Raw genomic sequence first — 23530 nt, forward strand, 5'->3', positions numbered from 1 at the left:
TCAGCAAAGTGGCGCCTGGGTGGCTCAGTCAGGTAACTGTCTGACTCGGGCTCAGGTCACGATCTCAAGGTTTGTGAGTTCGAGCCCCGCATCAGGCTCTGTGCTGACAGCTCAGAGCCTGGAGCCTGCTTCAGATTCTGTGTCTTGCTCTCTTGCCGTCCTTCCCCTGCTCGTGCTCTGCCTCTCTCTCTCTCTCTCTCTCTCAAAAATAAGCATTAAATTAAAAAAAATAAAATAAAATAAAATCAGCAAAAATGTACAAAAATCTAACCTGCATTTGCCAAAAACACTAACCAACCTCAGCTTGACCTAATCGACACTGACAGAATGCTATACCCAACAACTGCAAACCTTGAACAAGTCTCAAGTAGACATCCAAGTTTATCCAAAACAGACCATTTGCTGGACGATAAAATAAGTCTGGATTCATTTCAGAGTCTTGAAATCTTACATCGTTCCAATTTTAGTATGTGTACTGCCAAAGCGAGCATGAGTGTTGAAATCTCATACACTGTATTCTCTGACCACAGGGACTTGATAACAGAGCAATGACGATAAAATATCTAGAAAATCCCAAAGGGATAACATGCCTTTATTAAAGGCATGTTCTTATTAAAGAACCCATGGGTCAAAGAAGAAATCACAAGGGAAAACAGAAAATACCCGACTGAATGATAATGGAGACACGTCCAATTCAAATCTGGGGGGAGCATCCAAAGCTGTGCTCGTAGGGAAATTGATAGCTCTAAATGAATATATGGCAGGGGGTGGGGAACAGGGCCCAAAATTAATGACCCAAGAGACTACCCTTAAAAGCTACAGATGTGGGGCCACCTGGGTGGCTCCGTCAGTTGAGCATCTGACTTCGGCTAAGGTCATGATCTCGCTGTTCCCGAGTTCAAGCCCCGCGTTGGGCTCTGCGTTGACAGCTCAGAGCCTGGAGCCTGCTTTGGCTTCTGTGTCACCCTCTCTGTTTCTGCCCCTCCCCTGCTCGCACTCTGTGTCTCTCTCAAAAATAAATAGACATTAAAAAAAAAAAAAAAGAAGAAGCTACAGATGTGGAGAATAAAGTAAACCCAAAGTAAATAGAAGCAAGGAAATACTGAAGAGAAGAGTAAAGCTGAATGAAGGAAGACGCAGGCAAATGATCAAGTGCACCAACCAAGCAAAAGACCGGTTCTTTGAAAGGATTAATAACGTCGGAAAGCACAAGCTAACACTAGACCTTCTTTTTTATTACTTTTTGTTTTTCGTGCTGACTGTGCATGAACTGGCTCACATGGGTGCTGGGCTCACACGGGGCACAGGGGGAGGCAGAGGAGAGGGCACGGAAGGACCGCCACAGCTCCTCCGTCCAGACAAGCACGCGTTGGCTCCTCAGCGCCGGTCCCCCCCTGCTCACTGCTGGATCCTGCGGACGCTTTGCACCTGGAAGGTCTGGGCGTGCGAGCCCCACTCTCGGAAATGCTTGTAGTCGCCCGAGTGGTGATCACACTCCAGCACATACTGAAAGCCTCGGTAGCCGGGAAACTGGGAGCACACCCAGCTGGGAAAGGGAAGAGGCAGACGGTTACCCTAGAGAGGCATCAGCGAGGTGAGCACACGGGGGACGAAGGGACTCGCTACAGACACATTTCAGCCATCTTGGCCTCCCTTCAGTGCCCGGAATGTGCCCTGCTCCCCCCACTACTGGGCCTTTGATCATGCTGTTCCCTCTGCCAAGAACACCATTCCAGCCATTCTTTGCCTGGCCCCCCGCCAAGTTGTATTTGTCCTCTGGGTCTCAGCTTGTTCTGAGGACTTGCTCTCCAAATCAGGCCACACAGTCCCTTATGGGTCCTGGGTAGTTCTCGTATAATTAGACAGTTATGAGATTATTTGTAAAATGTCAGACTCCTCCGCCAGCAGGTGAGCTCCTAGGTGTAGGGGTGTGTGTGCCTCGTTCATTGGGATTTCTGATTCCTAGTGCAATGCCCAGCACAGAGGAGGGGCTGATAACTATGGAGGGAGGGAGGGAAGGAAGGAAGGAAGGAAGGAAGGAAGGAAGGAACGAAGGAAGGAGAAAGGGAGGGAATCCTATTCCTTTCCCTCCTTCCTTAGCCAGAAGCCCTTCCAAGGAAACGGGCTACGTTGTTTCAATTCATCGACCCCTACATTGCTCAGGACCGGTCAAGACTCAGTGTCTCACTTTCTGAGCTTCTCTTTCTTCTTTGGCAAGAGAGAAGTGGACCCAAGAACCACAAGAGGTTCATCCCACTCACAACAAGATCCTCTGATGGTTCCTGAGAAAACTTAAAACCAAAAACCAAAACCAAACAAACAAAAGCCCTCCCACCTTCACCCCTGCCAAGGGCCAAAGGGCGCCTAGAAGGGGACGGTATCGTCCTCCCCAAGTGAAGACCTCACATGTCAGGCCTCACCTGCCAGCCCCTGTGGGAAAGGGTGGGAAGGGTCAGTCCGTCCTGGGCTAGATTTGGTCACCCAGCTGCTGCTGACGTGGAACACGGTGCTTGAGCCACACCGTTTTCTTTATGGCTGGACATCCCTTCTCTTCTCTTCTGGGGAGAGACCCCTGCCACCCACCGCTACCTCCCAGTCAACCTGGGAAAATGCTCATTTGGTGAAGAGCATGTGACTGTTCCTAGCCAGTTAGACCACCCCCTTCCTGCAGCATGACGATTGGTTCAGAGTTGAGCACACGACCCAAATCGGCCCAATGAGAGCCTTTCTGAGAACGTTGGGTGGAATCACTGAAAAGAGGCGCCCTTCCTGGGGCGGGCTGGAGTAAGAAGCTTCACTGTTGTCTTTGCATGGGGAGAGCTTGCCTGAGATTATAGCCCCAGTGAGACAGACAGAACAGGAAAGAGAGAGCCCTGCTGTAGCACCTGGATCCAGCCATGCCTGAAGCTAGTTACAAGGGTCAATAAATATCCTTTGGTAACAATGTCAGGTTGATACGGGAATCTACCACTTGCAACCCCACAAATTCCACCTGATACCTCCCTGTGCCTGAGTGTCCTCCTCCGGATTGTGAGCGTCAGAGCCCCAAAGTCCCCAGCATACAGTTTTCACAAGAGATGTCCCTGTCCCACCCAACAGCCTCTCCTTCCCCGCCAGGCAGAGCCTTGGATTCACTTACGCCCCCGAGTGGACATGGAAGGAGCCCACTTCATTGCCATTCCAGCCCATGGCCTGGAGGGAGGGGTAGTCATCACTCAGCTCGCCTTTCCTGCCCAGAAAGTTCTCTTGCTCGAAGATGGTCAGCCTCGAGTCACGATGGTTCTGTAGGCAGAGGAAACTGTCAGGCCACCAGACACCCAGCTGAGAACCAAGGGGTCCCTGCTAAGCCCCTGCCCTTGACCCCCACCCCCATCAGCCTTCCTTGCGAACCTTTTGGAAGGGCAGTAAGGCAGCAAGCAACAGAAACCTTACGAGGGTATAGCATTTGCCTTTCCAGAAATGTACACAAAGAAAAAGAAAGGAAGGAAGAGATGGAGGGAGGAAGGAAAGGAAAGGAAAAGAGAAAAGGGATCCGGTGGTAGACGGAGGTAAGAAGAGGACTGTTGAGATCTGGGTTCAAATCCGGACTCTCCATGTACCAGCTTGGACATGTCACACAACGTTTCTCCCCTTTTGCCGTACCCCTAAAATGAAGCTAACCTCCTCTCCTTGTCAGGTTCGTTTGGAGGGCAAAATGAAATCGGAAGCTGTAAACTGTGTGAAATCAGGGATAGCATCTGCCACAGTCCACCAGGGGTCCCTATATCGGCACAGCGCCTGGGCCATTGTGGAATAAACACATGAGCAAATGAGTTTACTCACACCCTGAGACACTAGGGAGCCATGAACAGCGATGCTGTCAAAGAGATTTAATCACCCAGGAGGATGACTGTGATGTATTTGCCCAGGGAGAAAAGCTGGCTTCCAAGCCTGACGTTCGTTGTGATTCCATCTTTATAACAAAGTTACGAGTGGGCCTAGAAACAGAGATATAGACGATATAGGTGTATAGATACAGACACAGATGTCAGTATCGATTGGGACAGGCAGAATCTGTGGGTAACAAACAAGACCAAAGGAAGTCTCCAGCACCTTTACGACGGGGCTTCTGTCTCAGAGGTGTGGAGATGAGAGACTTTTCTTACTCTGCCATATCAGGTGTTTTCCTGAACTCTGGATGATCAATGATTTTTAAATTAATAAAAGTTGCCTTTGGAGAAAAACAATACACCTTTTCGAGCTTCGGCTGTTTCGTCTGTAAGATGGGGATAACGGTGCCCACCTCCACCCCCGACTCCATAAACAGTAGCTAAAGCATACAGTCAGGAACACTGGTAAGGAATCAGGAGCAAGAAATAGAACCTTCCTCCCCACCTTATCTGCCAGTATCCCCGAGTCATGAAAAGAGGGGCACCAAACACGCAGGGGCTCAAATCTTAACCAAAGTCGCAAAGGGCACAACGTTTGCACCTGTCTCTGTCCAGATGTTACCCATTCTTCTTCCCCACGAAATGGCCCCACTTCCAGATGAAGAAACTGAGGCTCAGAGAAGGGAGGGAAGCCATGTCACACGGAAGTGACAGGAAGATGGCGGTGCCTGGGTGGCTCAGTGGGCTAAGCGTCCAATTTTGGCTCAGATCATGATCTCGCAGTCAGTGAGTTTGAGCCCCGTGTTGGGTTCTGTGCTGACAGCTCGGAGCCTGGAGCCTGCTTCGGACTCGGTGTCTCCCTCTCTCTCTGCCCCTCTCCCACTTATGCTCTCTCTCTGTCTCTCTCTCTCTCTTTCTCTCTCTCTCTCTCTCAAAAATAAATAAACGTTAAAAAAATTTTTTTAAGTGACAAGAGGATGTGAACTCTGGCATATTCTGTTCCCAAGTCCCCACTGGGACGAGGTGGTGGCGCGACTCACAGCGCAGGTCACCGGTCGGAAGGAGGTGAGCCTGTCGGCTGGGTAGGCAGTGTTGCCGCTCCAGGCATCCCAGGACGGGTACTCGCCCCGCTCCAGCACGTACTGCTGCCCTTGGAAGCCAGCGTGCTCGTAACCTACCCACCTGCAGACAGAGGGCAGAGAGAGCAGGAGGTAAGAGACCATTCGCCCCAAGTGCAAGATCAGTGGTTATCATTTAGGAGCATTGAACAACGTCTAGAGGCATTTTTAGTTGTCACGCTGGGAGGAGGGAGGAGAGGGTGTCTGCAGGAAGAGGCTAGACATGCTGCGACACATCCCGAACGCAGAGGACAGCCCCCATAACACAAGTATCCGGCTCCGGACGCCCACTGTGCTCAGGTGAAGAAACCTAGTCCAGACCCTGCAGTCCACTGCCTTGCTGTGTGTCCCTCGGGTGGGGGAACTGCTCTGTGCCGGTGCCTGACCATCTTGCATGCGGTCCTCTGGGCCGTGGAGACACGGCTCGATCACAGGCTGACCTAAGCCTTGGTGGGATTCCTTGTGATCCTCCAGGAACGCGGGGAGACAGGCAGTCTTGTGAGGAGCGGCCAAGGACCATTCCCACCCACCTCCCTTTCTTGAGAAGGCTTCCATGAGACGATTACTCTCAGGGTCCCTTGAGACATGGGACTGTCCACCGCCCTCCACCCTGCAGGGTCTAGCAGCGAGCCCCAGCCGAAGCGTGGAGCGGCTCCCCAACAGCGGGGCGCCCACCGCACTTGCTGTCACCGGCCCCTTCTGGTGTCCTCCTGTGGGGCCTGAGACGCGGCTGCCACCATGGTGCCCTTGCTTTCGCTGTCTGCATAAGAAACAAGCTGTCGCATGTAAGTAATGAACCTGAGGTTATTGTCTCCTCCCCGGCAAAGCCTAGCGGTTTGCTAGACACAGCCCTGGACAGGTCTCTGCTCCCATCTGACCCTCAGTTCCCCATCTGTGCAGAGCAGAAGCTAGAAGAGTGTTTCCCTGGGTGTGAGGTGCATAAATACCACCCCAGATGACCTCCGTGGCACTCACAGGCATAGTCTAAAGTGACTCCGAATCACTTAGAACCTTGTTCTCCTTTCAAGCTACTTCCCAAACTTTTAGAAACTTCCACCTACTCTCGTAGCCACTAGCCCCATGTAGCTAATTAAATTCACACTTCTATTAAGTTAAATGAAAATTTTAGTTTTGGGGACGCCTGGGTGGCTCAGTCAGTTAAGGGTCTGACTTCAGCTCAGGTCACGATCTCAAGGTCCGTGAGTTTGAGCCCCGCGTCAGGCTCTGTACTGACAGCTCAGAGCCCGGAGCCTGCTTCAGATTCTGTGTCTCCCTCTCTCTCTGCCCCTCCCCCGTCGCACCCTGTCTCTCAAAAATGAATAAATGTTAAAAAATTTTTTTCAGTCCTTTAGTCGCACTGGCTCCAAATAAGTTCCCAATGGCCATATGTGGCTTTCAATTTACACAAAAGAGGCACATTTCAGACCCAACACTTGGTTCGGAAGATCTGCCCCTACAGGGCTGCCTCATCCAGTGGGCAGGCTCTGCATGAACGTTGCCTGCTGCATTTGGGCAGTGCACAACCTGCTTAACCTTATACCACTCCCCAGCACTTCAAACCCAAGGAAGGCACACCGGTACCGTTAGAGTCTGGGAAGTTAGGGCCTAGAACACCCCTTTCTAGATCCCTTCCTGTCCGCCCCCATCCCAACCCAGATCCGCCCCCGCCACCCCCAGCCCAGACTCACGCTCCGCTCAGCACTTTCAAAGATCGCACAGTCTCAAAGCCAAGCTCCAGCACACTGGGGCACTCTGCCGTAAACTCATGCCTCCGGCCCTGGAAGCCCTCTTCATCCCACACCACGATCTGTGACAGAGGGAAAAGGTGAAGACCAGCCTCAATCAGAGTCCGGTGGGGTGGGGGGGTGGGGGGGGTGGGGTGGGGTGAGGGACGAGGACCTCACCCCAGGCCTAGGGGGCGGGGGCGGGGCAGGGATCGCAAACTCAGATGTCTCCGGGAGCCAGGTGGGTGAAGAGACCCTGCCAAGGGGTGGTCTCAGCTCAGCGCCACCTATTTTTTGCCACCTGGAGATGCCGGCCAGATTTCCCAGTGTCTCAAGACCATCACTATATCTGGACTCTTCTGTGGACCCTCTAGTTTTTAAAGGCTGATTTGGAAACAAACGCATTTTCACACAGCGGAGGCCGAAGAAACCGTGCCCAGAGACTGTGTGCAGTCACCTGTTTGCCACTGTGTAACGGTTAAATCTGGGGGCTAGAAGACCCAAGTGCGATTCGAGACCCCTGTGTGTAACCTTGGGCCAGCCCGTTCCCCTCTTTGGGCCTTGATTGCATGCCCTACAAAATGGGCTCTCATAACATGGCCCCAGCGTGAGGTGGGGATTCAGGGGAGGAGGACCGAGGGCGTCGCCCATCTCTGCGGCCCCACCCCCACTCCTCAGACAGCACCCCGTGGGTCTGCCTACCTTCCAATGTCCTGTGGTTTTGGTGCACTGCAGGGCCATGTTGCCAGCTTCCTAGGCAAGAGAAGAGCATGATAAGCTTCTGGCCCGCCCCTCCGCTGTCCCTCTGGATGCTACAGTCTCGTTTGGGCAGGGTCGGGAGCCAGATGGCGTCCAGATGCGACGGGGCCCTCTCCTCTTCCCATCTGTGACTAACATCATCTCCCTTACTTCCATTCTACACACCATCTCACAACTCACCGTTCCGGGTCCCATTGCCTCTGAGCCCTGCTCGGTACTAATTTATCCGCTCACTACGGGACATTGTCCGCGGCTGCCAGTGGGATGCATCACTCCAGCAAATGCCAGCGTGCTCAGTTTGAGAGAGCCCCCTCCCCGCGAGAGGACACCTGACCCAAAGAGGCGACTCTCACGGTGGCCATTGAGGCAACGGGACTGTAGGGATAATTCTGCTTTTCAATGAAGGTAGTACGTATTGGCCTTGATGTCTGGGGCCTGACCTTGGTTAAGGTGAGGATGACCTTCAGCATGGCACAGTGACGTCCCCAGGATGGGAGACCTGGCCTCCCCACCTCCCACAGTGCTCGCTCGGAGCGTGGATCCCACCCTTTCTCCAAGCCTGGGACTTACCAAGACGGACCCAGAGAATATGCCAGAACGTGCAGGGACCGGCCGAGGTCAGGCTCTTATAGGCAGGGAGGGGAGAGGGCCCCTGGGAGACAAAGCTCGGACTCAGCATGTGAGCCGCCGGAACAAAAGCCAGTCCTGGCTGGAGTCCCGACTGAGAGGTGTCAGCAGCGTTGCCTACAGCTGGAAGGGAGAGGGTCAGGTGGCCTCCCTCAGGGATCAGCCATGAAGAAGAAAAAAAAGGAAGTTCTACCTTCATCAGCTCCATGAGACTCCCGATTGGAGCAGGAGAATGAGCACTGGACAGGGAGTCCAAACCCTCACCCTTCCTAGCCGTGCGACCTGGGGCAGGTCATTTCGCCTCCATTTCCGCCTATAAAACGGGACAAGAACAAACTATATCACGGGGTTGTCGTGAGGTTATGTAACATGCCTACCACAGGGAAAACGTTCGTCAAATGTCTGTACATCTCCTCCTCCCCCACCCGCTCCTCTTCCAGTAGGGGTAATCAGGGAAGGCTTCATGTCAGAGGTGGCATTTAGCAAGACTCTGAAGGCAGCCACGAGACTCTGAAGGGTGAGGAGGATGTATACAAGGTGAGCTTCAGGGAATGCTTTTTCTAAGCAAAAGTGTAGAGGTGGGAACTTGGGAGCATATGTGCGAGGAAGAGCCAGTAGCCCAATTGAGCTGGAGTTCCAGGACCCTGAAAGAGGGAGCCCGGCACGAAAGGCAGGCAGGGGCCAAGATCTCCAGGACCCACAGAGTTCAAAGAGGAGTCCAGGTGGTTCTGTAGGCAGAATAAAGGAGCTGGTGGGTGTGAACGCTGCTGTGCAAATAAACCTGTCAGATATCCAGGGGGGGTAAGATTTGCTTTGGGTAACCCGTCCCCACACTCCCACCCTCCGAGGGCTGACCCAGGAGGGGCCACTGACAGCGGAGAACGAGTGTGGCTGGAAACCAGATCGCTCTGGGTGAAATCCAGCCCTGCCTCTTAACATCTGGGTGACCTGGAGGATGTCTGATCTCAAGTTCATGGCCTACAAAATGGCAACATTAGCTCCCTCCAGGGCTGGTTAGAGGCAGCCTTATCAAATGCGTGACTCTGATGAAGGGCTATCACGAAAGATAAAAGGCCAGGGACGCAACCTCTGCGGCCAAGCAGCCTGGGTCCGCACCTCCCTTTACGGGCTGGAAAACTTGAGCGTGTGGCTTAATCTCTCTGAGCCTCAGTTTCCCCGTGTACAAAATGGGTATGAAGAATAAATTGGGCTCAGCCTAAGAGATAGGGGTAATGTGCAGATAAATGTGATTACCCACGAACAACACTTGCCGCTCCTGAACTGAAACACAGAAAGCGTTATGCACCTCCTCACTGTCATTATCATTGCTAATAATAAAGGTGATTACTATGAAGATACCCGTACCCCCGTGTTTGTTGCAGTGTTATTCACAACAGCCAACACGTGGGGGAAACCCGAGTGTCCACCAACGGATGAACGGATCAAGATGTGGCGTATAAACATGGGTATGACTCAGCCATGAGCAAGAAGAAAGTTCCGCCATTTGCAATAGACAGAGGAACACAAATACCGTATGATATCACTTATATAACATGAGATCTGCCAAAAAAACAAAAAAAAAACCCTCATAGAAACAGAGAGTAAAGTGGTGTTCCAGGGCTTGGCCGGTGGGGGACACGGGGAGATGTTGTTCAAAGGGGGCAAACCCCCCTTGTAAGATTAAGAAGTCTGGGGACCTAGCATGGTGATTGCACCTAATGATATTCCATCACCTACTTGGACGTTGCTAAGAGAGTAGATCCTACCTGTTCTCAAGCACAAACAAAACAAAACAAAACAGCAACACACGCCCGTGCATCAAATCAATACACTGTGCACCTTATACTTACACAAAGTTATGTGTCAATTACAGCTCAATAAAGTTGCAAAAATGACTTCCTATTAAATAATTCTTCGTGGAGGGTGGGGGGCGCCTGGGCGGCTCAGTGGGTTAAACGCCCAACTCTTGATTTCAGCTCAGGTCATGCATGATCTCAAGGTTCGTAAGTTCGAGCCCCAAGTCAGGCTCTGCGCTGACAGTGTGGAACCTGCTTGGGATTCTTTCTCTCTTCCTCTCTCTCTGCTCCTCCCCTGCTCATGCGTTCTGTCTCAAAATAAATAAATAAACTTTGACGTATATATATATCACTATATACATGAATATACATCACTATATACGTGAATACAAGATATACATGAATATACATGAATATACATCATTAATATACATCATGAATATACATGAATATATATCACTATATACATGAATACAAGAATTCTTCGTGGAAAAGCAGGAGTACATTGCTTTCAAGAGCCTGGGTTGAAGAATTCAAAAGAAGTAACTCCCAATTCCATTTCAGGGATGAGCTCCCAGGCTGAGAATGGAGAAAAGGATTTGCCTTGGTTTCCTCATCTGTAAACAGGATGCATCCCAGAGACCGCCCCTCATAGTGAGGCTTGCGGGACCCAAGTCAGTAAAAATGCTCAGGGTGTAGCCACCCAGCATGGGGGGCCATCCCCTACCTCTACCCCCACTCTTTGGCAGGGGGCCCATTGCCACGAGGGAGCATGGAACTCTCCCAGACAGCCTGACCTTGAAGCCCAGACCTGTGGGTGGTTCCCCCCGCCCCCCCCCCCCCCCCCCCGGCGGCTTGGCCCCCGTTCCCGGGGGTGCCCCATCTTGGGGTTCCTGCCCCCCCCCCCAGGCCTTGGCCGAGGATGAAAGGCTGAGAGAGAGGCTGGGAAGTGAGGGGACGTTGGGTGGGGGGGTGGAGGGGCAGCCGGCAGAGCTGGCCCCAGGCCAGCGTGATCTCCAGGCGGAGCTGAGTTCTGTGGGGCCTGGGTCCCTGGACCCCCCACACAGGGGGCAGGAACCCATGCTGTCACCACTACCTGGGGCCAGGGGGCCAGGCTGCAGGCTGACCCAGCTCAGCGGTTGGGGGGCCCCCCCCCCCCCCCCCCCCGGGGCCGGGGGGCCGGGGGGCGGGGGGCCCCCCCTCCTCAGTTCCCCCCCCCCCCCCCCCAGCAGTACCATGTGTTCACCCTCCGTGACCTTGGGGAAGTCACCCATTCCGGCTGGGCCTCCGTCTCCCCGGTTGCAAAAGGAAGGAATTGGAAGATGTGACTTCTGGTGTCTGTTCCGTTTTTCTGAGTTTTTCTTGCTCTATTTTGCCTTCTGTCTCTTCCCCTTCACCGTCCGTCTCCCCCACTGCGGCTCTGCATTTCTGTCTCCGTCTCTCTCTGTGCCTCTCCACTTCTCCCGGCCAGTCACCCCGGTTCTCTCCCTCACCCTGGTTCCCCTGTTTCCCCCTGTGCCCCAGCTTGCATCATGAGCCATTGGCGGGACCATTTAGTCCCCCCAAATTGACTGGGGGTGGCCTCTGTGCCAGTGCTGGGATCCAGCAGAGGACAAGAAGGGAGCGGGGTTCGGGGCTTCCCCAAGGAAGAAGCTTCCAGTTGGCAGTCGTGTTCCTGGCCACCAGCTCTGTCCCCGGGGTCAGCTTAGGGCGGGGAGGGGGCAGTGGGGGGACCTCTACAGGCAGGTCAGGGAAGAGTGGAGGAGGAATCTGGGCTCAATGTGGATGGAGGAACAGGACTCAGGCTTTGAACCTTCAACAGGCCTGAGCACAGCCTGACGTCTGTACTGAGGGCAGAAAGTCAGGCCAGAGCCAAGATCAGATGGCAGGAGAATGAAGCACACAGGCCCCCGGGGGCAGCCGGTTTGGGCCGGTTCCTGCCTCCGACCTCTCTTTCAGAGAGCCGGGCTCATCTGTGAAATGGGCATTGAAAGTACCAGATAAGATGGGCTGCCCTGGGGCTTGACCAAGATGGCAGGAGTCGTGCTTTGGGTGGTGCGCTTAGTACACAGCAAACGCTCAGTAGGCGGGGCTCTTGGCATCACACCCACATCTGCCTTTACAAAGCATTTTCGCACCTGCTATGCCCCCTGTCACCCAAGTATCCCACCCCCCCCCCTCCAGGGGCTCCTCTTTTCCCTGTCCCAGGACTGGCAGCCAGCGGGGACCCCATGGGCCCAGCACAGCTGGGTTTTTGGAGAAAGGCCTCCCGGTAGGGGCCAGGCACGGGGGCGAGGCAAAGTGGCAGCTGGCCAGGGTTTCTGCTGTGCGAGCTGGGCTCACAATGGAAACTGCTGCTCTCCACAGTAACCTAGGCGAGGTCGGGGCCCCAGGGGCCGCCCCCAGCCCAGAGCCTGCTGAGCCAGCTCCAGCTTTGTGTCACAGGGCATGGGCCCTGGTGTCTGCCAGACTATAAAATGGGGGGTCGGCCCCCAGTCACCCACTGCACCAGTCCGCCCGTCTGCCTGCCTGTCCTTTAGCAGGAAGTAGCAGGTCCCCAGGTAAGAGGGGACCCGGCAGCTGCTGAGAGCCCAAGGGGAGGGGAGAGGAGAGGAGAGGAGAGGAGAGGAGAGACAGGGGGAGGCAAACAGAGCTGTGGCAGAAGAGAGAGAAAGGCGGAGTGAGAGAGAGAGGAGATAAAAATAAACAGAGAAGGGCAGAGAGAAAGAGAGAGAGAGGGAGAGAGAGAGAGAGGGAGAGGGAGTACAGGAACATCTCCAGGAAGGAAGGACCCTGACTGCCAGCTCAGGGGAATGTTGATTCCCAGAGTGACATGGGGGTTGTGAGGGATGTAAGCAAGAGCCTGGGAGTCACAGATGTGGCCCAGATGTCTGGCCTGCCCAGAGTGGGCAGAGCTTGGCAGAGAAACGACAACCCTCCTGGGGGAAGTGGGGGGGAGGGTCTGCTTGTCCCAATTAGCTCTTTCTTACCCAAAGCCTTCAGGAACCAGCCAGGGACCAGAGGGCCTTAATCTGTACTGGCAGGGGGTCCTCAGATCCCCAGAAATTGTCTCCAAAATGAAAGGGGGGCAATCACAGGGCGTTCTTCAAACCCTCAAAGGCGCCCGTGACCCCAAAGCACTGAGGAGCCACAGGCGTTGACCAAAGCCCTCTCCAGCCAGCGCCTACGCAGCCGGAGAGGGCTTCGTCTCAGAAGCCCCTACATACACTCGACCCACTCTCTCGGCTCCCTCCATTATGCCCCAGTCCGGGTCCGTGTCTGCACCCACACACCCTTGGCAGCCAATGCCAGAGGCAGCAGGTCAACCCGGGAAGAGGTCAAGAATCCGCAGGCATTCATTCCCGGAACAGGTGTTGGTTAAGAATCTACGGCCGATGCCGCTGGGGACGGTGGGGTGGGCTCATCAGAATAAGGAAACCCGGCGGCTGGGTCCATCTGCTTGAGGTGAGATTGGAGCCCTACCTCTTAGCAGCCCTGTGTGCTGGGGCGGGTCACCTCCCCTCTCTGAGCTCAGAGGGGATACCATGGCCCCCACTGAACCCACCGCACCGGCTCAGCATTCATGATCACAAATGCTGGTGACGTGCCCGAGGTACCTACCCCAAGGACCCCCAGATGGGACATCTTGTTATGAATCTGGGGAGGCGAACTGAATGGAACCAGCAGAGAAGCCTGATGAGCAGTGTGCCAGGCGGTGGGGGGCGGCGGGGGGGGGGGGGGGGGCCCCCCCCCCCCGCAGCAGGTGGCAGGAGGCCTGGGGGAAGGCCTACCAAGAAAGAGCGGTCCCCAGGCAGGGGACTTAGAATGAGAGAGAGCGAGAGAGCGCACAAATGAGTTCAGAGAGGGCTGCGAACATCTTGGGGCCGGTTGGGGGGGAGGGGAATGCGAGGCTGGGACACAGCTTGAGGGCGCCATCCCTGAGTGACCCAGGCCAAAGGTTCCTTTGCAGAGGTTTGCAGGTGGGGACCATGTCTCAGGCTGTGAAGGCCTCAGCTACAGCGGCAGCGAACACAGGGCCTGATGGGAAGGGGAAAGGGGCCCCAGCGGCAGGACCGGCCCCCGGCCCTGGCCCCGCCCTGGCCCCCGCATCCGTGCCAACGACAAAAGCGGGGGACCTGCCTCTGGGCAGCTACAAGGTAAGCACTCCGGGGAGCAGTGGCTGGGCTCCACCCCTGCATTTCCTCTCCCTCCTCCCCTCTCCCCTCCTCCCCTCTCCCCTCCTCCTTCCCCCCCCCCCCCCCCCCCCCCCACCCCCAGCTGGTCCTGCCAGCCCCGCCCCTGCTGTGCTCGGAGTTTTGAGAAAGGAAGGAGGGACAGAGGTGGGCTGGTTTAGCAGCAGGAACCACCCGCCCCCTGGGAGGTACTCTAGGAGCTGCAGGTGGCCTCAGCCCCTCCGGAAAATTCTTCGAGGCACTGAGGTCTGAAAGGGCTTCCGTAGAGCTCAACATCTAGCCTCTCGGCTTGGGGTGGGTTTAGGTTTCAAACTGGGGTGCACAGAACTGGGTTCACGACGTGCTCTCTCATGTGGTCCGCGTGTGGCTGGCTTTTGTCATGCAGTTAGTTCTTTTTGATATTATTGTTTTAACGTTTTTATTCATCTTTGAGAGGAGAGAGAGACAGGGTGTGAAGGGGGTAGGGGCATAAAGAGGGAGACACAGAATCCAGAGCAGGCTCCAGGCTCTGAGCTGTCAGCACAGTTCCTGATGCGGGGCTCGAACTCACGAGCTGTGACATCATGACCTGAGCCGAAGTCAGACTCCGAACCGACTGAGCCACCCAGGTGCCCCTGCCTCCCTGCATTTTTATGCATTATGCCATTAAAAGAAATTCCTGTGTTTGTATTTTACGTGTTGTTAACTTCTAGAATGATGCTGTATGCAATCATTTGGGTTTTTCGCTTTTCTTTCCACCCACTCCCACGAGATCCAGAATAGTCAGCCACATTGCTGTGTGTTGCTATGGGTCACTCATTTGGGCAGCTGATGTGTCAGAGTGGGACCGTCACTCCTGAAGACCATTTGGGTGGCTGCTGGCTTTTCTCTGGCGACAAGTGTGGCCGGGTCGTTCTTGTCCGTGTCTCCTGAGGCCCACGTGCCATGATTCCTCTGGGGAGGGCAAGTGGAGGCGTGCACATGCTGGGTCAAGGGTGTGTGCACCTCCTCCTTGTATAGCTGGGGAAACTGAGGCTCAGAGAAGGAGGACACTTGCCTCAGTTCAAGTGAACGGCGAGTTTTTCCCAGCTCGGGACAACAAAATGCTGGAGGCCCAGTGAAGGGAGGGATGAGCCCAAGTTCAGCGCAGAGGCCCCTACGCTGAGGCAGGTGAACTGGCAAGTGCTTTCTGAGCGTCAGCTCTGTGACAGGCGCTGAGGCTGAGGCTGCGGGTGCACAACCAGATCAACCCCACACCCTGCCCTGGAGGAGCCTTTGGTCTTTGGAGGTTGAATAAAGGGGGAGGGGGTGCGCAGAGAGAAGCCAGGAAGCAAAGCAGCAGGGACCGTGTTGGTTGTGCTGATAATGGGTTAAGCACAGTGCAGGGTCACTCAACCAAGCCCGCATGGGGCAAGCGTATCAGGGAAGGCTTCCTGGAGGAGGTGACATCTGAGCCTAGAGCAGGACAGGGACCATGGATGAGCTCCAGGATGGGGACGTGTGTTGGAGAGGGCATTCCAGGCAGAAGGAACAGCACCAAGGCGGGAAGGAAGAGCCATCAATTCCTAAAGATGGTGCAGAGATGCTCAGTCCAGAAGTGTCAGGAAGGGAGGACAGGACAGTGTCACAGAATTTGGTTCGTGGCCCACTCTCCTATGATCCGTGTGGGTCTGCTCTTACTTATATAGTTACTTAATGAAGTCTTGATCTGGGGGGTGTACCACCCCCCTCACTCCGTACCCCTTTCCGCCCCCTCCCCCACCGGGGACGGGGGTTCCCTCCTGCAGCTGGTGGTCTTTGAGCAGGAGAACTTCCAGGGCCGGCGTGTGGAATTCTCTGGGGAGTGCTTGAACCTGGCGGACCGTGGCTTCGACCGAGTGCGCAGCCTCATTGTCACCTCGGGACCGTGAGTGTTGGCGGGGTGGGGGGGGCACTCCCAGGGCCACAGTAGAATAACAATAATGAAACACAGTAGCTGCCATTTCCTGGGCACCTGCTCCATGTTAGTGGAGACCCGTGTAATATTTCCAGGCCTTGTTTCAAACGCGAGGGAGTGGTATTATCCCCCTTCCCATTCTACAGATGAAGAAACTGAGGTTCAGAGAGATGATTTGATTAGCGTAAGGTCACACTCACAGTAAGTCACGATTCTGGGGGAGAAACACTTTTTCTCTATAGAAGGAACGAACCCTGCTTCTCCCACTGCCTCCCTCCTGGGCCTCAGGCAGCCTTACGAGAAACAGTCAGCATCCACTGAGCACACAGTAGGTGCTGGACACTGACTGAGGGCTTTACCTAGATGATTGCTACATGAGGCATGGGCTGTTCTTTTTTTCTTTTTTTTAATGTTTTATTTATTTTTGTGAGAGAGAAAGACAGCGCGAGTGGGGAAGGGGCAGAGAGAGAGGGAGATACAGAATCCGAAGCAGGCTCCGGGCTCTGACCTGTCAGCACGGAGCCCGATGTGGGGCTCGAACTCACAGACCGCGAGATCATGACCTGAGCCGGAGTCGGCCGCCCAACCAACTGAGCCCCCAGGCGCCCCAAGGCAGGCGCTTTTCTTATGCCCTTTTCACAGTCGGGGAAACCGAGGCTCAGAGGGGTTAGGTCCCTTGGCCAAAGTCACGCAGCGGTAAGTGGCAGCTCCTGGATTCAACTCAGGTCAGTTTCATCCAGTGTTTTCATCACTTACTCCACAGCCTGCCCCTGGCTCTCCGGGCCTCTCTGGGCCTTAGTGACCCCCATGGAAAGCCTGGTGGATGCAGTGGCTATACCGGCTCCAGGCCCTGCTGAGGTCAGAGTGCAGGACAGGACCCACGTGGCTGCTTTGCCTCTTGTCCCACCAGCCCCCCCATCCCCCAAGGGGTATGGTCAGCCTGTATACCCAGCATCGTGGGACTGCAGTCCAAAGGGCAGAGATGGGCTTTGAGGTCAGTCAGGCCTGAGTTGAAGTCCCACCTCCCCCATTCACCTGTACCGTCTCCGAACCTCAGTTTTCTCATCTCTGAAATGGAGAGAGTAATGGTCCCCACTCCCCTCCATCGAATTATGCTGAAGCCTAAAAGAGATAAGGCAGCCTGGCACTTCGTGCCTGCCCAAACATAGCGGGTGACAGTGACGACTGCTTCCCCTCCCCGTTGCCCTGTGAGTGTAGCGAAATTCAGCGAAGGAGGTGCACTTCTACCTCCTGCCCCACCCCCACCCCTGGTGTGGTCAACACGGCCTCAGCCCCACCCTCAGACCCAAAGCCCAGCTGGGAACAGAAGCTACGGATGTGGCCAATTTGGGTTTTCGGGCTTTTTTTGGTGACAGTGACTCAAACCCAGAGTATTTCTCCTCCAACAAAGATGCAGCTGGTCTTCGGTGTGCGCTCTGGGGCTGTGCCCGACGAGGAGAGGAGAGGGGCTGTGGCCCAGCGTCCTGAGTCTGTGTCAGGACCGGCAGGGCGGTGGGAAAGGCGGAGGTAGAGGGTGAGGCGGGCGGGGGAAGGAGAGGAGGGGTGTGCCCTCAGCACAGGGGTGGGGAGGGAGGGGCATGCCTGCCTGAAACCTAGGAGCCTTCACCCTGACACCTGACACCATGCCGGGACCTTAGATGGTGACTGGGCCCCTCTGAACCTCAGTTTCCATATCTGTAACTTAATATCCCTGCCCTACTTGTCTCCTTGCTCGTAAGGCTCCAGTGAGCCACAGGAGATGAGAAAAGATTGAAACAAATATATACGAGTCCTCATTCTTATAACAGGTCCTCACTGGGTATTATGACTCCCAGAGCGGTGACAGGGAGAGTTTGCGGGCACAAAGTCTTTCCTGATCTCAGAGAATCCCTGAGGTCCAGCGCCTGAGGTACAGGCGGGCAGGGTGGCAAGTTACATCAGAATCTGTCTTTCCATCAGCTCAGACCTCCAGCAGCTTTGTTCTTTCTTTAATCATAAAAGATAGTATTTGTTGAGATTTCTCTGGGCTGGACTTGGTCCGTGCATTCGTTTTTCGACCCTCACAGGTAGATGCAATCTCTCCTCTCCTCTACTGGGGCTTAATGAGTTTGAGTGATTTGCCTGAAGTCACGCAGCAGATAAATGGTAAACTGGGATTAGAACCTAGGTCAGTTTCCAGAGTCTATGCTCTTAATTACTACATGGCACCATCTTCCAAGGCTCCCTCCCCATCCACCCAACCATCCATTCATCATCCATCTATCTATCCATTTATCCATCCACCCTTTTCTCATCTCTTCTAGATCAAGCAGGCTGAGGCAGATTCCCCTTCGTTCTAGGACCATAACTGCATCTTTAATTCTGTCACTCCAGGGGGCATTGGCTCATTCCCCAGACAAGGACCTGAGGCTCCAGGGGCTCATAGTGTTTCAGTCCATGGTGGTAGCCCATCCCCTACATGCGCCACCCCGTCTCCTTCTGAGGAAGATCCCAGAGAGGTGATACCGATGTCAGTGTCCCCTCTTGTTCCCTGAGACGCCCTGAACACATACAGAGCAAAGGCCAAGGGGTCCCTTAGCCTCAACTTTTTCATCAACCTCCCCCAGAACCAGGGGGTCCCTTCAACACAAGCGCACTTGCCATCCTTAATCAGGAGACACTGGCAAAGCCAGGAAAAGCCCTGTGTGACTTCGGGCTTGTGATCCTTTCTTGGAGAGGACTGAACGTCTTCCAATGCACTGTCACACTGAATTGTCAGAGGTGTCTGAGAAGGCGATGCTCCTACCACTGCCCCCATACCAATTACTGGGTGTCTTCCATATTCCAGACCAGTCCTCATCCAGCGTGTGATCTGGGCCCCTGTATCAGCGTGCCCCTTGCCCCTGTGCTCCCGAGACTTTGATTTGTTTAGTATATTTCATTTCAAACGACCCTTTCGAACACAATTAAATATCTGTCTAAAGAACCTTGACATCCGTTTCACACATGGAAAGCTAGTATCACTCGCTGTAAGTGAAAGGTGAAGAGTCAACACGATGGACATAAAGAAGGGCTGTTACACTGTTTGCTTGCTCAAGGCTCTGGGTGGATGGCTGTTCTTTCCTTATCACAGAGAGAGAGAGAGAGAGAGAGAGAGAGACAGACTAGTGAGTGTCAAAGGTTCGTCAGCACCCAACAGAGACTTTCCCCTAGCTGTAATCAGGTTTCAAGGGAAATGTCTTCTTATGTCTTATTTTACTCCAGGGTCTTGTAGCGCTTAAGTTGTGTGTGAATCCCACAACTGGGGAAACGTTTTGCTCACATAATGAACACACTGTCTCATTGAATCCTCCACCAGCCTCCAGAAAATAGGCATGGTGGAGGGAGAAACCAAGGCTCAGAGAGGTAAAGCCACTTGCCCATGGTCACACAGCCTGTAAGTGACATAGCCTAGGCTCAAACCCAAGAGCTTCTGCTAACGGTCTCTCTCCTCCTTGCCTTTGCCCCTCCCGGCCCTCGTCATTCTGTCCATCCCTCCCACATCCAGCTGGGTCGCCTTTGAGCAGTCCAACTTCCGGGGGGAGATGTTCGTCCTGGAGAAGGGCGAGTACCCGCGCTGGGACACGTGGTCGAGCAGCTACCGCAGTGACAGGCTCATGTCCTTCCGGCCTATCAAGATGGTGAGTGGCTCCTGAGCCCGTCCTGGGGGATCAGTGGGGAGGCAGGAGCAAAGGTCAGGTCTGATGGCAAGCTAGGCAATGGGGGACGAGCAAGGGAAAGAAGGAGGAAAGGGACGATGACCAAGGGCACTGGGCCCTGACGCTCATCGATTTATAAGGTGTTCCTGGTGTGCCCAGCCCCTGCTAGGAGCCCTGGACCAATGAGACATACGAGACATGGTTTTCTCCTTCCCTGCCGCTTTAGAGAGGAGACTCACTACCTTAGTTGTTGGAACGAGAGACTTCAGTGTCTCCCTTGCTTCTCTTTGTGGACTGTTTCTCATCCCTGACTGCACGATAGACCCTCCTAAGAAGTTCTGACAATCCCCGTGCCTGTTCAAAACCTCCAAGGGGCAGGTTCAAGCCTGTGTGGTAGCTGAGAAGAGGGATGTCGTAGAAGGACACCTTGAACTTCACGATGATAGGACAACATACTGAAGTAGCTCCTTTATACTATTTAGCTGAGCTAAATAGTATCACTTAAGGAAGACTCAAAGCCAAGATCACTGGTGCGATCCCCAGGAAAGGCAGTTTTTCCAGAGTAGTGCTGGTTGCGATGCTGGAACCAGCCGTGTGTTCCGTCACCAGTGTCGATCTCCAAGGGCAACCAGCTTCTGCCTCCATGACGGGAGTTTTCCCGAAGAACTTCTTTTTTTTTTTTTTTTTAATTTTTTTTTCAACGTTTTTTATTTATTTTGGGACAGAGAGAGACAGAGCATGAACGGGGGAGGGGCAGACAGAGAGAGGGAGACACAGAATCGGAAACAGGCTCCAGGCTCCGAGCCATCAGCCCAGAGCTCGACGCGGGGCTCGAACTCACGGACCGTGAGATCGTGACCTGGCTGAAGTCGGACGCTTAACCGACTGCGCCACCCAGGCGCCCCCCGAAGAACTTCTATGAATGTCCGTGATGCCAGCTGTTTTGGCATCGCCCCAACATATTTCTCAGAACTGGGAGCTGACTTATCAGGCTGTAATGGGCCCCTGGTAAGAATTCATAGATGTACCTCTCAATCAATGGTCCTTAAAAGGCAATCTATGTCAACAAAGCTTGTTTGGAGGCTTGACCGGCCAGGGCATTTCTCGTAGCTTCTAGAGCTTTGCTGCCCAATACCTTAAGGAGTAGCCACCTGTGGCTGTTGGGTGCTTAACTCTTGACTAGTCTGAATGGAGGTGTGCTCTCCGTGTAACATACACAAACCAGGGTTTGACCACGTAGTGCAAAAATAAAAAGAAGAATAAAACGATCTCATTACTATTGCTATACTGTTTGCATGTCGAAATTCTAATAGGTTGGACGTATTTGCTTAACTATATAGTCTATTACTAGGGGGAAAAAAATCCCAGTGCCTGCACCCCACCCCAGATCCATTGCATCCGAATCTCTGCGGCCGGGTCACGGGCACTGATATCTTTCTCATGCCCACCAGGTAGGAGGTGTCGCCGGGGCTGAGAACACCAGACCCCTCTCCCCTCTCTATCTCGGCCGCTGTCCTCGTGTGGGCCACCATGGTCTCTTCCTTGGGCAGCTCCCGCTCCCTCCCCACCCGGTTCCCTGGCTCCTTCCCAGCCCACACTCCTGGGACATTAGATGGGTGTCCAACCGGACCTACCTCCCACTTACCATCATGCATTCAACCACTATCGGTTGACCTCTGTCCGCCAGGCTCCGTTGCAGGCTCCGCGTGCACAACTCTTCACGGGACAGGCCAGACCCCTGCCCTCACAAGAGGCCACTACTGAAAACCCAATCACAGAAATCAATCTGTAATCACAAAGCACGTGGCACGCACCCCGGGCTAGGAGAGCAGGAGAGGTTAGTGGGGGCTCTGCTGTGGGTGGTGGCAGCCGGCCAGGGGTGGTCGAGGAAGCCAGCTCGCTGGAGGCTGAGGACCCAGTCAGCCACAAGAGGCCTGACGGGCCTTTCCGCTGCAAAGGGGGTGCCGAATTCCCTGAAGCAAGGATGAACTGGGAGCCCAGGAACTACAAAAGAGTTGGTGTGGCGGGACGGAGGGGAGAAGGGTGCAGGCTGGGATGGGAGGAATGAATTGCATCTCCGAGAGCCTCTGCCTCTCGCTGGCTGGGCGACGCCGATCAAGAGTCTTGACCTCTCTGAGCCTCTGCATCCCTGGCTGTAACGATAACCGTGACGGATACAGGGTTTGGTAAGCGCTTAATCGTACGCTAGGCGCGGTGTGGAGAGTGCTGTGTGAATTACTGCATGTAACCCGCATGACAGCTCCATGAAACACAGGCCGTTATAGCTTCTTTTCACAGCTGAGGAGGGCCCTCCCAGGCCGGACAGTGGCAGCCCCGGGCAAGGCCCATGGCAGCCCGAGCAGACTCAGCTGTCTCTCTGTCCACACCCAGGGGGCCCCTCTATGTTACTTCTCTTTGCCCCGTTCACACTTCACATGCCTGACCCGGTCTCTCCTTCCCTAGGACTCCCAGGAGCACAAGATCTGCCTGTTTGAAGGTGCCAACTTCAAGGGCAACACCATGGAGATCCAGGAGGACGATGTGCCCAGTCTCTGGGTCTATGGCTTCCGTGACCGCGTGGGCAGCGTGAGGGTCTCCAGTGGAACGTAAGCATCTCTCCTGCCAGGCCCGTGGCTTCTGCCTTAAGCACGGAACTCAAAGGTGGTCCCCCTTCTAGAATATAACATCGGGTGCGTAGGAAGGCCACACGGCCCCTCCCCGGTGCTGGGGGCTGGGATTGCACCCACAGAGCATTATTCCCCTGGAGAGTGGACTCATACTCTGACGAATTACATGTCAGTGTGACCAAACCTAGCAATTGCTTGGTTAGCTGTGAATCCCACAGCTAACGGGTAGCGGTGCTGGGATCTGAACGAAAGTATTGCTGATATCAGACTGTGCGTTCGCAACCACTACATGTAAATTCACTTACATACCTAGGAAACCACTATTTGAAAGGAGGCTCCTCTTTCTTCTGTGCCTCATTGCTAACCAGTCCCCAAAACCTATTCTCATCCCTTCGATCCTGTTGTGTGAGCCCCACGTCACCACCATCGGTGGGATGTGCACTGACCTCCCTACCACCCAAGCACACGAAGTACTTTAGGTACATTTTTCCACGTGGCCCCCTAATAGCTTTCCAGAAGGGGAAACTGAGGTCTTTCACAGAGGTGGAGTTACTGGCCAAAGCCAATAGGAAGCCCCAAGAAGGGGCAAAGCCAGGACAGAGGAGCGGCGCCCCCTTCCTGTGACCAAAGCCCATGAGGGATGGAGAACAGATTGCAGGGATGGGGGGAGCTGGCCCCGGCAGCGATCTGGGTGCCAGGCAGTGAGGCTGACCGTCTCCACCCTGTCCTCCTTACTTCCCTTCCAGCTGGGTCGGCTATCAATATCCCGGCTACCGCGGGTACCAGTACCTCCTGGAGCCAGGCGAATTCCGGCACTGGAACGAGTGGGGGGCCTTCCAGCCGCAGATGCAGGCCGTGCGTCGCCTGCGTGACAGGCAGTGGCATCGTGAGGGCTGCTTCCCGGTCCTCGCCGCCGAGCCCCCCAAGTGAAGCCATCCACACTCTGCTCTTCTCCCTTGCCCCGCCCCTCCCCCAGACCCGGTTTGCCCATCTTTCCCGTGCAAATAAAAGTTCCTAAAGCCAAATTGTCTCCTGGGTCTGTGCATAACTGCGAGCTTTGGGGTCTCCCATCATTGCCGGCATGTGACTTCCTCTGTCTTGATAATTACGTATACTCGTAATAAACACAACAGGCAAAAGTTCATGACACACGTTCTCTTCAGATCTCTTTTGGACTACTCTAAGTGGCTGGGAGCATAATTATTCCCATTTAACAGGTGAGGAA

The 23530-nt window shown here is 54.5% G+C and overlaps 2 protein-coding genes across 5 annotated transcripts; one reads left to right on the forward strand and one right to left on the reverse strand.

Annotated features, from left to right (window-relative positions):
* Window positions 1-1214: 1214 nt before the first annotated feature.
* On the reverse strand, window positions 1215-8098 carry CRYBA4 (crystallin beta A4). Of its 2 annotated transcripts, none has more exons than XM_040463910.1 (6): window positions 8041-8098; window positions 7414-7464; window positions 6676-6794; window positions 4910-5051; window positions 3140-3282; window positions 1215-1546 (listed from the first exon to the last, which is right to left on the reverse strand). In XM_040463910.1, exons 2-6 carry the CDS (start codon window positions 7450-7452, stop codon window positions 1399-1401), a joined length of 591 nt encoding a protein of 196 aa, XP_040319844.1. In that variant the 5' UTR covers window positions 7453-7464; window positions 8041-8098; the 3' UTR covers window positions 1215-1398. The 2 variants fall into 2 exon arrangements, with proteins under 2 accessions (XP_040319844.1, XP_040319845.1); XM_040463911.1 differs by having other exon boundaries at window positions 7414-7460; window positions 8041-8078.
* A 4227-nt stretch (window positions 8099-12325) lies between these two features.
* CRYBB1 (crystallin beta B1) lies at window positions 12326-23330 on the forward strand. 3 transcript variants are annotated; one of them, XM_040463887.1, is made up of 6 exons: window positions 12326-12454; window positions 13852-14050; window positions 15853-15971; window positions 19528-19660; window positions 22142-22284; window positions 23052-23330. In XM_040463887.1, exons 2-6 carry the CDS (start codon window positions 13883-13885, stop codon window positions 23233-23235), a joined length of 747 nt encoding a protein of 248 aa, XP_040319821.1. In that variant the 5' UTR covers window positions 12326-12454; window positions 13852-13882; the 3' UTR covers window positions 23236-23330. The 3 variants fall into 3 exon arrangements, with proteins under 3 accessions (XP_040319821.1, XP_040319823.1, XP_040319822.1); XM_040463889.1 differs by having other exon boundaries at window positions 12345-12454; window positions 13864-14050; XM_040463888.1 differs by having other exon boundaries at window positions 12359-12454; window positions 13845-14050.
* Window positions 23331-23530: the final 200 nt, after the last annotated feature.

The sequence above is a fragment of the Herpailurus yagouaroundi genome, unplaced genomic scaffold, assembly GCF_014898765.1.
Source record: "Herpailurus yagouaroundi ecotype Mexico unplaced genomic scaffold, PumYag 428, whole genome shotgun sequence".
In the NCBI taxonomy this organism is placed as follows: domain Eukaryota; kingdom Metazoa; phylum Chordata; class Mammalia; order Carnivora; family Felidae; genus Herpailurus; species Herpailurus yagouaroundi.